We start from the raw sequence: 16144 nt of genomic DNA on the forward strand, positions 1-16144 counted from the left end.
AAATCAGACTGTCAGAATTTCCAACGAAGCATCCATTCTGGAGCAGACAGGCAGCATTGTAACACAAATACAAACAATAGTACAGATGATTTAATTGGATTACTTCACTCCTATGAATTCTTCCAAACAAGCTCTTTAAGAAAGCCAGGAATAGAATTCAACTTTCATCTTTTCTGGATGTTTTGGCCTATAGCAGTCAGCCATGCTCTCAAAGCATGTTCTCACAGAAGCAGCTATGTATACAAAACAAACCACATTTGGACATGTTTTGATCCAAGAGTGGGTAAGGACAAGCAGAGGTGAGCAGCCAGCTATCCCTCCACACTAACAGTTCCCATAGCAACAGGAGGAATCACGGGAAGCAGCTGGTATTGATCTTCCCATCCCACCTTCACTGCCATTTCTTCAGAGTCCTTATACAATGCTACCACAACCAACAGAGTCTCACATACCCAGGTTCTGAAGTTAATGGGAAATAATAGTGATGAAAAGGCAACAGGGAATAATTACTGCTGTGGTTAGTCTGAGTACACAAAGAACAAGCAGCAGAATTTTGATAACGCAAGCTATGCAAGGGGAAGGGGAGGTATCGGTACATACAGGCATGTTTCACCATGCCTTCCATCTACATTTCTCCGCGCATTCTCCTACAGGGCAGCATCTGCCTGTTCTCAGCATTTGTAACAAGACAGTCAACAAGCCTAGGTCAGGTATTGCAAAGAGTAAGATATAGCAAAGGATATTTTGTGCTTAGTTGAAAGCTTGCTACATCACGTCAGTGGACTGCAGAAAGGCACAGAGACAAAGGAATAAAAGACTACTTACAAATATTAGAGATTTTTTTTTTTCAGGTTAACAATGCCATAGCTCCAGAGTCCCTCAAAGTATACTACCGCACAATTAAGTTCTATAAATATGGGACAATACATTAAATGAGTATATAAGAGATTTCAGTAAAGACTAATATTGTTTCCAGTAACAACACATAGCTCAAAATTGCATTTAGTTTGCAAATTACAGGAAGGTATATTGTTGATACTACCATAAGGCTTAAATAAAAAATATATTTTGAAGGTTTCACCTTCACAATTAACATTTCTTCTTAAGAAATCCACAATGGGAGAGAGAGTGAATTAAGAAAGCCTTTTAAGACCATTCTCAATTGTATTTATAAACACTGAAAAATTACCAGAATAGTTAGCAGAATGTGGCCCTAGGTAAGAGCAGAAGGCTGCTTACATCAGAAAGATAAAATACTATTTTTGTAAACGAGTATGTCACTTCCGCTACATGCACCCTACATTGTCCAAGTTTTATATCAGCATAGTAACACCTCTGTAATCTACTATATTTACATAAAGTTGAAGTAATAAAGCAATACTATGGGAAGTAGCCAACATCTCCAGAAACTGTAATTCACAAAGTCATTAGCCCCTCAAAAAACCTCAAACAAACATCTAACTAGCTCAGCCTCCAGAAACTGCATCATAGTTTCCCAAGGCAAATACAAAAGACAAATTAAAAGTGCCTATATTAGTACAGATATTCTTAACAAAATTTTAACACTTATACTTAATAAAAATAGATCCTTAAAAAAAAAAAAAAAAGCCCTAAACAATACCTACCAATTGTGTACATCAAGATAACAACTCCACCATAATCCAAACAAATTATAACAGTATGTGATATTTAAGAGCTCTGGGAACCCTGTTAATAACAAGTCTCCCGTCATAACTTAAAGAGGCAAAGAGCCATGGGTCTGCTGAGGACCATTCAACTGCATATACACTATCTTCGTGTTCTTCATAGGTAGCTATTACACTGTCCTGAAGGGGCTCTTTAATCCTAAAATTGAAAACAAAAAAAAAAAAAAAAAAAGAAAAGAGTAAGGATTTGTGAACACGCTTGACTTAAAAGACAACATTAAGTGCCACTAACATGTAGATATACGTAACCTCCCATTTAAAGTATAAGAATGCAGTAATAGGCTCTAAGGAAGTATTTTATACCAGATGTCCACACATACCTATGTTTTAGATAACACAGCAGAGTCAAGTCAATGTTAAAGACCCCATTTGCAGGGACAAAGCACCTCTCATTCTCAACTTCAGTGCATTTCCAAGTCTCTCAGAACCTACACTAAGCATCTCTCTCTAAAGCAAGTTAAACTACCAGATATGATCTAAATGTACTTAAACACACATTTTTATCAACACCTTTTCTCTCACCATGCTCTATCCCTTCCTTTCACTCTTTGTCGTTAATTGAATTCTTAAGATCACATATGATGTTACTACAGACGTGTAGATCGGTAAGAAATTGCAGTCCTTAACATCACAGTCACTCCTGTGCCGGACCCATTCTCTCCAGAGCAATGGAAGGGAGATGGAGGCACCACTTTGAACACTTTAATTTTTACCTCCCATCCCTAGAGTTATACCACCACCAGATTCTCATCTGTTATTGTATACCTCACCTCTCACTGCAACACCCAAGCGCCTGGTGACCTACATCATGAGAGTCAGACTGATTCTCTTCTGCATTCCAAATATTTAAGAACAGATTCAGGCAATCCTCTGAAGTCCAAACCACCCAAGAATCATTGATTGTGCTCTTCGAGCTGAGAACAGCCCTTCCTCCCTCACATAGCCAGTCCCTCCTCTCAGAGCAACACCACAGCACATTATTTTGTAGCTACAGGGTAGGTGAGTTTTCAGAGAATGACCTTAGAGCTCCTTCACCCACAGAGGATCAACCTCTGTCTGACAGGAATCAGTCAGCCTTTCAGAAGCATCCCCCTGCCTCCCAGAAACAGCCTTGTATTATAGCCACAATCCTCCCAACAGAAAGCGAAGCCAAAGAGCCTTGTGAATGCCACTCAATCATTTAAACAGATGCTGCTACTACAGAAATGAAGTGTTGTTATTGGCTGTCTTTGCCCTTTACCGCCGCTCTCAGAAAGCACGCATCTACAGTCACAAAGCATATATGGTATCGCGTCTGAATTGCTTGCAGGATATCGCTGCTCCACCTAGCCAGCCTAACCAGCTGTGAATCTAACATCGCAATTAAAATTCAACTGAATTTAATGAATAAACCAAAAGCAGTATGATACTGCAGAATAGCTTCAGATATTCAGTTTCAAGGACTTTTATCATTTACTTACACTACGTTTAAGGTCAACTAACAAAAAAAGGTCACGGCACAAACAACATGAAGGCCCTGGTTAATTGCAAAGAGCAGGTTGTTTTGCAGTTCTCCCTAATACGTACTTTGATATAAACCATCTAACAGCAGAGACCTAATAAACACACACACATGCACAGACATTTCATCTCCTGCAATGTGTTCTTCTAACCTGCTGTTAACTGACATGCCTGGTTAAGTGAAAGTTGGTCACGTCCCCAGGCAGCAATGTGCTTCACGCAATGCTCACCCACTTACCCACAACTCCATTATTCTGAAGGTTTCAGATGTCTCTCTGGATAAGCAGGGGAGTAATGCACAGTGCACATGGCTGTCAGGGGACACGACCGACTTTCAGTTAACCAGGAGTCTCAGTTAACCAAAGGTTGGATAAACACGGACAAATAAGTTTCTAGATTATACTATTTTCTGTACCCTCAGAGTTGTTTCAGTGTTTCATTTAAATAACACAGTTCATCTAATTTAATTTACAGAAGTCATAGGGGAATGAGTGTTCAGGAAAGAAGCCTGTAGATGAACTTCTTTTTGGCATTTCCATTTGTAACTACAATTTTAAACTGTCTTTTATTATTGTCTGCACACTGCATTTCTTCTTGGGTATGAAAGTAATTTTGTGCTTTCCCATAAAAAGAAAGCATGCTATTCCACACAGTCCTTCAGGTCACATGAATTCAGTTTTGGGGGGGTTGTTTTTGTTGTTTTTTTTTCAATAGCATACATCTATGATGATATTATATATAGACTACTTGTGCATAAGAATGGCATAGCCTTGAGACAGTTATTGAGAATCTAAGAAAATCCTTATGGAAGTGATAAAGAGCTAGATACTATACAATAATAATCAGGATGGAAAAAAATCATCTCAGACACGGAACAGGAATGACATGTCTCAGGAACAATACAGAAGATCCAGAAGAAACCATCCATGAGCATCCTTTACAAGCACTGTGAAAGATAACAGATTAGCCTTTAACTCCTGTAACAGGTAATGAGCCCACAAAGATTCTGCTAGTGGAATAAAGACAGAATTTATTTAATGTATGTGAAAGTCTGCTCAAAATGATTTAAAAAATAGAAGGAGCAAGGTTGTTTGTGGTGAGGTTTTTTCTTCACAACAGGAATCTCTTGGAGACAGACCACCTTACCCCATGCTAAGAGACTTCCAATAAGACACCTTAGATTTGTCTACATTTTCGCTATGTGCGTGGGTTTTTTTGTAATCCAAGAATAGGCTGAGGATACTAGTTTTGAATCTATATGAATCTAGGAGACTTAGAATTCTTCAGTTACTGAGCCCCACAACTATTTACTGTCAGTAAAATTTTAAACAGCTTTTACACTTTTATTTATTTAAGAATCAGCTCAGACTCATCTAACTTCCCAGATATTGAATATAATTTGGTTAATGCAAGAAGTTATAGACTTAACAGCTAGGACACTGGCATTTATTTAAGCAAGGTAACAAATACCTTTCAAATACATATATATATATGTGTGTATATAAACACAGAGGCTATGAAAAGAGATTATTTTGGTCACAGCACATACTAGTGGAACACATACAAAAACAACCTGTATTTATCTTAAGATTTTTTTTTCTATTTAGATATTTTAATTATCCTTCTCTTTTTATCAGTTGCTACTATTTCTTAATGTACAGCAGGTAATTGCAGAGCCTAACATGTCATAGTATTGATGAGTGTATTCTTCTAATACTCTATTCATAATGTAGCAATGATTAAAACAATACTGCTATACTTTCATGTGCATTATTCTTATCTCGGAAACTTTCCATTTCATAGTTACCAACTCCCGATGACAATGCCCAGGTTATTCACCTTCTTCGGTGAGATGCCGGACACAGAAGAGGAGAGCGTTCAAATTGGACTGGATACTGGGCCAGTCAGATCTTTGGCAGGTTTTGGAACAGGAAAGACAGTTCAGGATCTTAAATTTCTTCCAGTTAAAGAAGTTCAGAAACAGCAAGAGCACCTGTACAGAGGTGGATATGAAGTAAACCACCTTCTATGCTACTACATAAATGTATAATTCAGGTTGTTCCCAAAACACAGAGATTTCTGCTTTCACATAAAAGCTGCAGGTTATGGGTGTGAAAACGTAGTTGCTATGCTATAGCTAGTTTAGTGCACCACAGGTGCAGGTGCTTGGCCTATTGATCCCTTGATAGAGCAGCCTGACTAGACTACATCTGACAAGCATACTAGGTAACCTCTTGTTATGCCTGGCAACTTAGTAAGCTATTCTTTGTCCTAAATCTCCTTACCCCTTAAAAAGTGCCTTTAGTTTCTTGTTTTCCTGTACTATTTTGAAGAACTTTTCCTGCCAGACTAAAATAACTTTTTCTTTCCTTAGATACGTTCTTGCATTGCATCAACTGACAAGGCATCAAAATCTTATGCCATCAAGAACTCATAGTAAGAAATGTGTAATCTCTACCTGCATGAATCTAAGACCTGTGCCACGCAGAGCTAAAGCTGGACTGCTTTCTCTTTGTAGTCTTATTCACATAGCATGACCCCTACCAGCTTCTCCTATGAAAGGAGAAGAGCTTTCATTTTACTAGATAACTTTGAGGTTAATTGTGTTACAGACTTGAGAGAGAAGCCTGTTAAGCCTTGGATAATTGTTTTCATGTAGAGAGCTGTTATTTCCAATTACTTCTCATGCTAACAACCACTTAAGCTTGCAGTGCTTGCGATTCTGTTTTGTCACCACAATGTTCAATAAAACATGTTTTTCAGAGTCACCAAAAATCATTAATTCCTTATCACAGTCAAAATTAAATCCTCTTTAATCTAAAAATTACTATGAAATAGATGTGACTCAACAGAGCAGCAACATGTACTTCAGCGTTCAAACTGAATCCCAAAAAGCCTGCCACTGAATTCCAGAATAAGCCCCGTGGATGCCATTTCCCTTTACCTGCAGGAGAAAACTTATCAACTGTAAGGTTTTGTTTCTGGTAAGCTTGGACAACACACTACTTCCTTTTTCACTCTCTTAAGGAAAACAGAATTCAAGGATGTTTAAACTGGAACACAATTTTTATATATAATAATTGGCCATTCATACTATTGTAAGCACTACCTTTTATTTTTTACTGCTTATACAGGAAAATGACATCTTTAAAACCAGAAAATGTGTATTTTAATATAACAAGATTCACAGTTGTCCTAACATGCAAAATAAATTAAGGAGGGTATGTCTGCTGATGAGGGTTAAAGAAAGAAATAGCATGGAAAAACCAAACCTTTTCAAAACAAAGTAGTCTAGGAATTGGAAAGTGCTGCTCCACTAGCTTTGTCCCAGCTTCTTACACATCCAACCAAGTAAAGCCCTGAATACTGGCATTCTCCAAAACAGAAACTATTTAAGCGATTTTAATTGAGTCTCTTGGTTGATTCCATAGCATAATCCCATGACTTCTAGATTTCTCCAAGACATAAATACCACGAGCAAAGTATCATCAAAATTAACACTATCGGAAGCTGTGTGAAAACACCCTGCAAGCCTGCCTTATATCATGAATGTTTGGCAAATACTTTAACAATGTATCAGTGCTGACAAGTCACTCTCCTCAAGTCACAGATTTGTGTACAAAGGTGTTCATGTTGGATCACACAGTTTGTATGTATTATTGTGAAACTACATGTTTTACTGTTCAAAAGGCTCTAAACCACATTTCTATCATAAAAAGTAGAAAACACCACCTCCTTTAGATGGCATTTTGAAGGAAATATCTTTCTACAGAGAGGTCAGCCACCATATTCTCATTGGCCCATTTCGATTGCTGAAGATGCTCGTACACATAAAATCTCATTAAAAACTTCACTATCTCAATGAGATACTCTCTACTGGAAGGACCAATCCTTTTCATCTTTCAGCCTTAAATGCAGAATGGTGAGAAGTGCTTGTGATAGATCTTGTTCTGTTTGTATCAAAGGACAGTGTGGCTAACATCTGTGGTGAAAAAGATGAAAACACAAGACTTCAGGAAAAACTAAACCAATATATTTCCTAATGTGAATTTCTGGTACAGTCTTCAATAGACAGCAGATAAGGATAAGCTTAGAACATATTGTCAAAAAACGTAGCATAAGGGAGAAGACAGCACACTGACCTTAGTGATCAGTTCTGCCAGTGAAAACACAGCAGGCATCTTAAGGCTGTAAACCCCAAAGACAGCTAAGGGAGCTAGCTGGTAGTTCATTCTGCAAAATTAAACTTTAAGGATGGCTTCTTTTTCAGGACTGATGTATAAGCTATTGACTATATAAATCTTCTCATTGGTAGGCATACAGAAAAGACTTTTTCTCTTAAAAAGCAAGACCTTCATTACCAATTGAGACTCATAATGAAGTTCTGGACATAGGAGTAATGAAAAATTGATTAAATTAGTGGAGAAATTAGTCCATTGAGGGCAGTCCTGGGGAGAAGGACTTGGGACTGCTGGTGGATGATAAGCTGAACATGAGCCAGCAATGTGCGCCCACATCCCAGAAAGCCAACCACATCCTGGGCTGCATCAAGAGAAGTGTGGCCAGCAGGTCGAGGGAGGTGATTCTGCCCCTTTGCTCTGCCCTCATGAGACCCCACTGGGAATGCTACGTCCAGCTCTGGAGCCCTGAACACAGGAAAGACATGGAGCTGTTGGAGTGAGTCCAGAGGAGGGCTACCAAGATGGTCAGAGGGTTGGAACACCTTTCCTACGAGTACAGGCTGAGAGGGTTGGATTTGTTCAGCCTGGAAAAGAGAAGGCTTCGGGGCAACCTTATAGTGGCCTTCCAGCAGCTAAAGGGGGCCTACAAGAAGGCTGAGGAGGGACTTTTTACAAGGGCCTGCAGTGACAGGACGAGGGGTAATGGTTGGAAGCTGGGAGAGGGCAGGTTTAGACTAGATACAAGGAAGAAGTTCTTCACCCTGAGGGTGGTGAGACACATGAACAGGTTGCCCAGAGAAGCTGTGGATACTCCATCCCTGGAAGTGTTCAAGTCCAGGTTGGATGGAGGCTTGAGCAACGTGGTCTAGTGGGAGGTGTCCCTGCCAGGGTAGGGGGGTTGGAACTAGATGATCTTTGAGGTCCCTTCCAACCCAAACCATGCTGTGATTCTATGAAGAATGAAAACACTGCTGTAGATGCAGCATCTACCTTGCTGTTGATGCTTCTAAAGTAGTGAATGGTCTTCTCATGCTGCATATCATCAGCATACCTGAGACCTGCAGAGTTTAAAATTCAAACCTAAATAAATATACTGCAATAAGTAAAGAAAAGGAATTCTGATTGGTGGTCACACTAAACTACAAGAACGTAATAGTTTTTGTTAAATGTTAGAAATAGCAATACAGAATTAAAATGTCAGACTAGTATAAAACAACAAAACAGACTCACTCACTCACTAACACAAGAATTTTGGATGACCAAAGAATGAAGAAAGGATATAAGAGAGTCAGCACCTCCCTTTGGAGGAAGACAGTTCTCAGTGCTCTGCAGATGTCTAAAAGGGAACCAATAGACACCTTCAGAAGCTTTGGAATTAAGGCAAGTTCAGTGTTGCAGGGAGGAAGTCCTTCCAACACCAGAGTGCAAAGCCATCAGAGAAAGAGACACCAAGGAGAAGCATGCCTTAATTGGTTGCATCCACAGATATGGAATGACTCCACGTTTTAAACGTTTTGTTCAAACTGAGGCATCGAAAAGCACTCCCTATGTTCTTATCCAAGCACACCAGCTTTGTTTTGGGGATGAAACCTAAATGCACCCCAAATACTCACCTCATCTGTTCTATTTTCATTTGTTTTGTATACTTTTTTCTACCTCTGGATCAAGCTGCTAGACATTAAGCTAGGAGTACAGCATATCATTCCCTATTTCTCAGTTAATTTTTTTCCATACTTTAATTGCACACTAAATTACCCAGATTAGGGGCTCGACCACAATACACCATGGCCGGAGGGGAGGTACATGCATATACCTCCTCTCTGTGGACAGCTTGATCGTCTATTTAGACGATCTACTTTTGACAGAGGCTTCCCAGACAGAAAGCACTGAAGCCTTTCCTTATTCAGTGCAAGAAAACAAATGCAGTTGGCATATTTCTCCTAGACACATTTCACAAAGGCAGTGCGTGTGCACAGCTAGCGTGTTTTGGAACAAACAAAAACCACAGTCAGTGAGAAGAGATAAACTCACGAATATAGCTGACAGCAAAGAAAATCCTAAAGGGAAGAATCAGAAGTCTCCAAAGATTCAGAAGGCAGTAACGGTCCCCAAGTTGCAAAGACACAGGGGCTAGAAGCACACCCAGGGGAAGTATCATCTCCTTTTCCTGTTTTTATAATCTTTCCTCTTGGCTACTATGAGACAAGATATAGGCTAGGGAGACCTTTGATATGATACAGAGCAGCTGCTCTTACATTTTTACGATTTATGAGAGAAACAACAACAATAGCATTTAGAAAGTAGGGAAGAGACAACAAACTAGTTGTTCTGATCTGAATCAGCAGTTAAGAGAAACTGAAGGTCACTCGATTTTGACAAGAGACAGATCCTCATGCAATAGTCCTAGTTATATTGCCTATGTAAGCGTGTTCTGGTCTCCAAGATGGGAACATACAAAGTCCCAAGACACCAATACATACATAGACAAACACCAAAGGAAGAAACCTCAAAGCATAATTCCTTAGTAAGAATAGAATACAGCAACTGTTGTGTGCTTGTCTATTAATTATTCAATGAACCTGTGTTTTTTCTTGAAAAAAAAACACTCCAAATAATTATTTATCAGTTGTGAACCTTCAAAAGCAGGCAGTTAGCACAGAAAATCTGGCAAGAATAAATGACTGCATGCATGCATAGTTCACCAATGAAGGGTTAAACTGACATATTACTTGGTTTTATTTCCAGCCAAGAAATACAATTAGAATTTCCAGCCAAGAAATACAAAAAAAAATTAGAAAGTTTACTCCAAAATGTACTAAAAATTAACATGAGTCTTACAGATCTCAGAAGTCTTAGCTGTATACAATAGTACTACAAGTAAGTAAGTGTTATAAATATGGGGATTTTTGCTAAGCAGAAGAAAAAACCCTTAAAAATACAACTGATACATACTCTACATTTTTATATTTAATCCAAGGAGCATTTTTACAAGTTATTTTATTCAGAACACGAAAAATAGGTTGCCCATGAGGAAAGACCCTTTTTCCTTCTGTCTACTTGATATTTCAACCTTCTGTTCGGAGAAAGTCTGAAGGTGACTGACTGGAGATACTAGTTCTACAGACACCCGGCCTTCCTGGTGTATTTCAAGATTCGTGTGCTGTTTAATAGCAAACCAGATGTCCTCCAAAACAGGATAAAAATGAACCCCATGAGAATACAGAACTTCCTTGAAAATCTAGAACATATCCAAGCAAAAAGAAAAAAAAAAAAAGCCCAAAAGCCACACACACACATATTATACACACCCCACCAAATCATACAATAAAAACCCGTGTTTTACAGAAGAGAGAGTACCCATGGAATGGTGCGACAGACCCTTCAAAGTGGTCTCCAGGAGGGAAACGGGTACTAAAACCTAAATATTTGGCACTACTGGTTGGCTAACAAGAAGTATTCCCAACAGCTGTTATGCCCTGCTTCATTAGTGTGCTCAGAACTAAACAGACATTCTTCCAGCATCAGTTCGAGTCTGGTGAGCACCTTGCAATCATCCTTCCACCTCAACTCATAACAAGGAGAGGAGAAAAAACCAAACCAAACCAAGACTCTCACAGTGCCAAGGAAACATTACAAAAGCTAATGTGTTTTCCCAGGTTTTACAGAGAATAGATTAGCAGCTGAAAAGCATATTTTAGAAAGCAAATGCAGTATTGATACTCTTGTAGCCTCTGGGAACAGGCAAGGGCTCTACATCACTACTATACAAGTCATTTATGATGTGGTTTACATACATCCCATAGCCAAAGGAAAAAATGTGTTTTATTTGTTGTATTGCTTTTCATACTCTTGGTTTCAAAAATTCCTATTCTAGAAACAATCACTTGTGTTTTAATGAGGCAACCCACACCATCTACACTCAACAGAAATTCAGAACTCCAGATAACCTATAACATCCATCAGAACACAATTTACTTGTGATGTTATTTATATTAATACATTCCCACCATATTTTAAAAAAAAAAAAAAAGTAGTCTCTTTCTCACTTCCATTAGTGCTATTTATCTTCCATCCAGAACAGAGTAAATTGGAATCCCCAGCCAAAGGTAAGGAACCAGAAGGTACATCATGCTTAAAATGCTGTAGTTTAGTTACATTCTAGAAAGTATGTACTGTCAATATGTGCAAATTTTTGGGTACTTAATTTGCTACATCTTGATTTTCCAGGCACTTACATCACCTATTACTTCTCAAGATACCTTGTAGATTTAAAATTAACCATTTTATATATAGGATAGCTTCCCTATTAAATAATTTAAAAAACAGTTTCCAAGTCCTTTGTGTGAAGCCACAATGTCAAAACTATGTGGAGCAAAACTACTTCTTTATTAATAAAATAACGGTGCAAGAGTAACCTTAAAAAAGCAACTAGTAAAGTAACCTAAACCTTATTTAGAATTTTAACTGAAACCTCTAGCAAACACAGCTGAGTAACTGATGGATCTTCTTGTAATTTCCATGTTCCTCATCCCATCTGAGTCTTCATTTAAAACACAGTTCAGGTGGTAATCTGCCTATTTCATTGCAGACAGCTTTGCATATTAAAATAAGTTAACAGAAGTAACACCTGCTCAGTGTAGACATGCAGAACACAGATATTTGCAGTTACAAAAATAGAAAAATATAGATTACAGCCTGTTGGTCTCAAAATATTTTACATGAGTTTCAGCAATATTACCTTCACTTGCTGAAGATCACCACATAAGCTAGTTGCAAAATCAGAAAGCCTCAGTCCACACTAAATCTACAGAGCTCCCTATACTCATATATTCTTAAAGTAGTACAGAGAGGAAAATAAGCATCATATATTGTACCACGAAAGAGCTGAAAGCAGACAAAAGTGGAAGATGAAAAATTATTTTTTCGGCATTTCAGTTAACTCCACTAAAGAGCCCATCCCTCCAAAACTCACATGCAAGACACATGATTCCTCACATACCCAAGTGGATGGTGTTTACAAATACTTGCAATAACATGCATTATTCTCTACCAAGAGTGTAAAAAACCAAACTTCTCTTTTGCTTGAAGTAAGTTGGATGAGTTTGGTTTCTAGAGTAGTCAGCAATAAGAGCAAAATTTACAAAAATTAATATATTTATACTTCCTTTCCTCCTCACCATTAGACTGCTAGTATTTCCTAAAGGTTGGAACACATACACAGAAAATGCAAAAAGCAGATTTTTCAGCTCTCACTCAACCCAGATTATTTTAGGTGCTTGATTTATCCAGAGCTCCCTTAAAGTGAACCTTTTCACAGATCCAGTGGACTTTAAGGATTGGTCCTCAGCATCACCATCCCCTTCCTACCAGTGAATATACAGTGACCGTGCCAATCAGATTTAAAGAGTGTATTCCACCCAAGGCTCTAAGTAAAGAAGAACAAAGTAGGAATTAGGACTACTTACCTGAAAGGCCTGTACACAAAAATCCTAGTCAGCAAAAAAATAACATGTTAACCATTACAATGAAAAGACAAACTATAAGCATCTACATAAGATTCAGGAAACTTCATACTTCTCTTCTTGATGCTGGTCATCTTGGTCACTTAGTTCATCATCATCTACCATATGCCCAAACGGTTCAGAAGAAATTGATACCATATTAGACAGGATAACTCTGCTATCACTGCTTCCTGTAAGGATCAGCTGATCATGAGAATGGTTGTATCTGACATTCCAGACCCTAAAAAATGAAATCAGAGAGAACAAGAGGCCATTCTTGGCAGGTAGTGCACCAATGTTAAATGATTTTTTTTTAAAAAAAAAAAAAAGGCACTAAAAATTTATCTCTGACTTAAATGTTGTAAGTAAGAATAGAAGTGACATGACTCATTTCCAAAGAATGTATTTTGCCATCTTCATTTGCCTTTTAAGCCTCCACATCATTTGTTTTCTATGAAGTGTCTTTAAAATTCAACAAATAAATTTTGAAGAAAAAAAAATCCAAAGAAGAAAACACACCGTTCAGTGGTATCATTCCTTGAGGGTACATGCCAATTCATCGTTTACTAAATCAGAGAAAACTTTAAGTTCCAAATACAAAAATTTCCCCAAAGCAAAATATGGATTAGAAATAACCTGTTAAACAAAAATCTCACAACATTCTTACAGTAAAGTTTAAAACAGACCCTAAAAACAAAAGTAAGATTATATTTCTCTTCAATTTTTACATTTTACATATCAACTTAATACCAAATGTCTTACAGTTTTTGTTTTATTCTTTTAATCTTCTGGAAAAAAGTCTAAGTGCTGCTTCTGTTAATTCACATCTTCATTCCCCTCAAAGTAGCTCCAGGGTCCAGATTTATTCTGCAAGAATTACTCTAACCCAAATTTTATAAAACATGAACCGTTCATCTTTTCTTAACCACTGAAGTCTGCAAATGTCAGACTAGATTCTCTCCTTGCTCCAGCCACAGGCCAGAGCAGTAGATACAGGCTCTAAATATTATTGCAGAGACTAAAATGACTGACTTGAATATTCTGGCTTAAGGGCTGTGAACAGTATGAAGAAAGCAGGGCTGAATTATTGAGCATTTCAACTATTTGACAACAGAAGGATAGATGGCAGCTGCTTTTCTGCATGTCAGGTGCAGCAGATCAGGCTCAATTTGGAAAAGCACACTTGTGTCCCAGCTGGCTCCTACCAAGCCAAGTTCTGTGCTGTGTTTCTCAAAGGTGTACCCTGTCTCCCAACAGTGTTAACAACAGTTTCTTGACAATTAGACTAACATTGTCTAAACTCTTAATTTACAATCACACAAGGAACATTCACAAGCTGAAACCTTTCCTCTGTGCAGAAAAATGATTATTCACAACAGTGCAAACATAGTTTGCATTGTTCCTAAACAGTAAAATAATTAGCTGAATAAATTACATAAGCCATCCACCCACAAAACAGCATGCAGATAATTTGTTCTACCAGTGGGAATGCTCCTCTAGTGTCTTCACTGGTTCAGTGACATTTCTTGTGTCCCAGAATTTCACCTTGCAGTCATCTCCACAGCTAGCCAGGTAGTACTGTTTATTGGGATTAAAGTCTAGGTCTCGTACCAGCTGTCCATGTGCATTTTCTATGCAATATATCTGTCTGTAAAACACATTAAAAAAATTAAATGGTCTATAAAAAGCTAACGGTAATCGACTGACAGGAATCTGTTTCCCTGGAAACTTGCATAATCCCCTTAGCACCCGCAGACCTAGAGATCCATTGCTAGTGCATAGTTTAGGGAAATCCCAGCTGTTAACAACAGTGACTTCTACAGATTTCTCAGCTTGCTTTGAAGCTTTGCTCTTTCCCTGTTTGCACTAGGATCATCTAGAGCTAAAAGGAAACAGTAGTTCCACAAGATTCTAGCACAGCTCTCTAGCAACTGTTACGAAACGTCTGTTACTAAACCACAATGTTTTCAGATAACAGCTTCTCCACCCCTAAGTAATTATACTAATTCTCTATTTATTTATGACATCTAGTTCTCCCGATATGAAAAGCTGAGATGCAAGAGATGTAACAGATATGAACAATAGCTTTTTATTATTGCTCTGTTTTGAACTTACCTTCTTGAGCTTTGGCATTTACCATTAATTTACCTGTGGCCCTTAAACTACTCAGCCATGCACATACTCATCCATCTGGACCACTTCAGAAAACATTCGTAGTACTGCTAAGCACCTTGCATCCTTACTGAAAACATCATATTCCATCAGTTTGATTTCCTACCTCACCTCTTAAACTCAGATTTGGGAGGTGTTTTTTTGGTTTCCGCTATCGCACTACCACCATCTACCAAAGTTCTGTTTAGATTTGACAATCTCCAACAATCTTCACTAGAACTTGTCAACACTTTGTGAGCTTTTTTCCTTTTTTTTTTTTCTTAAATGAAAAATGTTCCTTTTCAGAAAACAGACTGACCAAAACTTTTTTTCTTCTGCTGTACATACGGTCTTCTGTCAAGACTAGATAGAGAAGTCTCTTGCTTTTAATACCTAACTACTAATACAAAGCCAAGTAGCTCCATAAGGGGAGATTCAAAGCAGGCCAGGCCTATAATAAACCCTCTTATGACAGCTATGCCAGTCACTTGGTATAGAGGGTATTACTTAGATAACCAACATCAACACTCTTCTCAGAGTTTGAAAGATTAAGGATATCACTCAGGTATGCCTTTCTACCAGGTATTCTGGGAGCTGAGTTTGACATTTCCTCTTAATTTCTTGAAACATCTTTATGGGAAGATTTTTAAATCCCGACCATGCTTGCAGCAATAAAACACTCCTTGCCTCCTTTATTGCACCTTTCACTCCTTTCCGGCACTTCTTGCCCTGCTGACTGAGACGTGTGTAAGGACTTAGGAAGAAATACCACTGTCCACTGTATATTCAGTACTGCTTACCATGAAAGCCTTTATCCCAACTTAGCTATTTTTCTGACCACTTGATCCCTTTCCTTCCCAAATACGAATCTTTTTTCTTTAATTCTACCATCCTACCTACAGCAGTAAGTAGTTCCCACTTACATCACAAGATTAAGGCCAGACCACATGAACATTTTCTCCAGCTACTGGCTCCACTTTCTCATATTTTTCTTCCATATTTTTTAGAATTTGTTCTTGGAGTCTGAATTTTCCTGATGCAATTCTCTAAATCCATTCAGCCTACTGTCTGTCTCCTCTGCTTCACAAGCTCTTCTCTGATTAAA

General features: G+C 38.2%; 1 protein-coding gene across 4 annotated transcripts in view; it reads right to left on the reverse strand.

The window, feature by feature from the left end:
• Positions 1-1587: 1587 nt before the first annotated feature.
• EIPR1 (EARP complex and GARP complex interacting protein 1) overlaps positions 1588-16144 on the reverse strand; it is a 91885-nt gene continuing 77328 nt past the window's right edge. For 2 of the 4 annotated variants that reach the window (XM_086461548.1, XM_086461551.1), the window contains 3 exons: positions 14369-14536; positions 12962-13129; positions 1588-1845 (listed from right to left, as the gene is read on the reverse strand). In XM_086461548.1, the coding sequence (XP_086317674.1) occupies positions 1671-1845; positions 12962-13129; positions 14369-14536 (511 nt within the window). In that variant the 3' untranslated portion in view covers positions 1588-1670. Of the gene's footprint in view, positions 1846-12852; positions 12877-12961; positions 13130-14368; positions 14537-16144 lie in introns of all 4 variants that reach the window. The other 2 variants (XM_086461549.1, XM_086461550.1) reach the window with 2 other exon arrangements.

The sequence above is a fragment of the Leptosomus discolor genome, chromosome 2 (assembly GCF_034619465.1).
Source record: "Leptosomus discolor isolate bLepDis1 chromosome 2, bLepDis1.hap2, whole genome shotgun sequence".
NCBI lineage: Eukaryota > Metazoa > Chordata > Aves > Leptosomiformes > Leptosomidae > Leptosomus > Leptosomus discolor.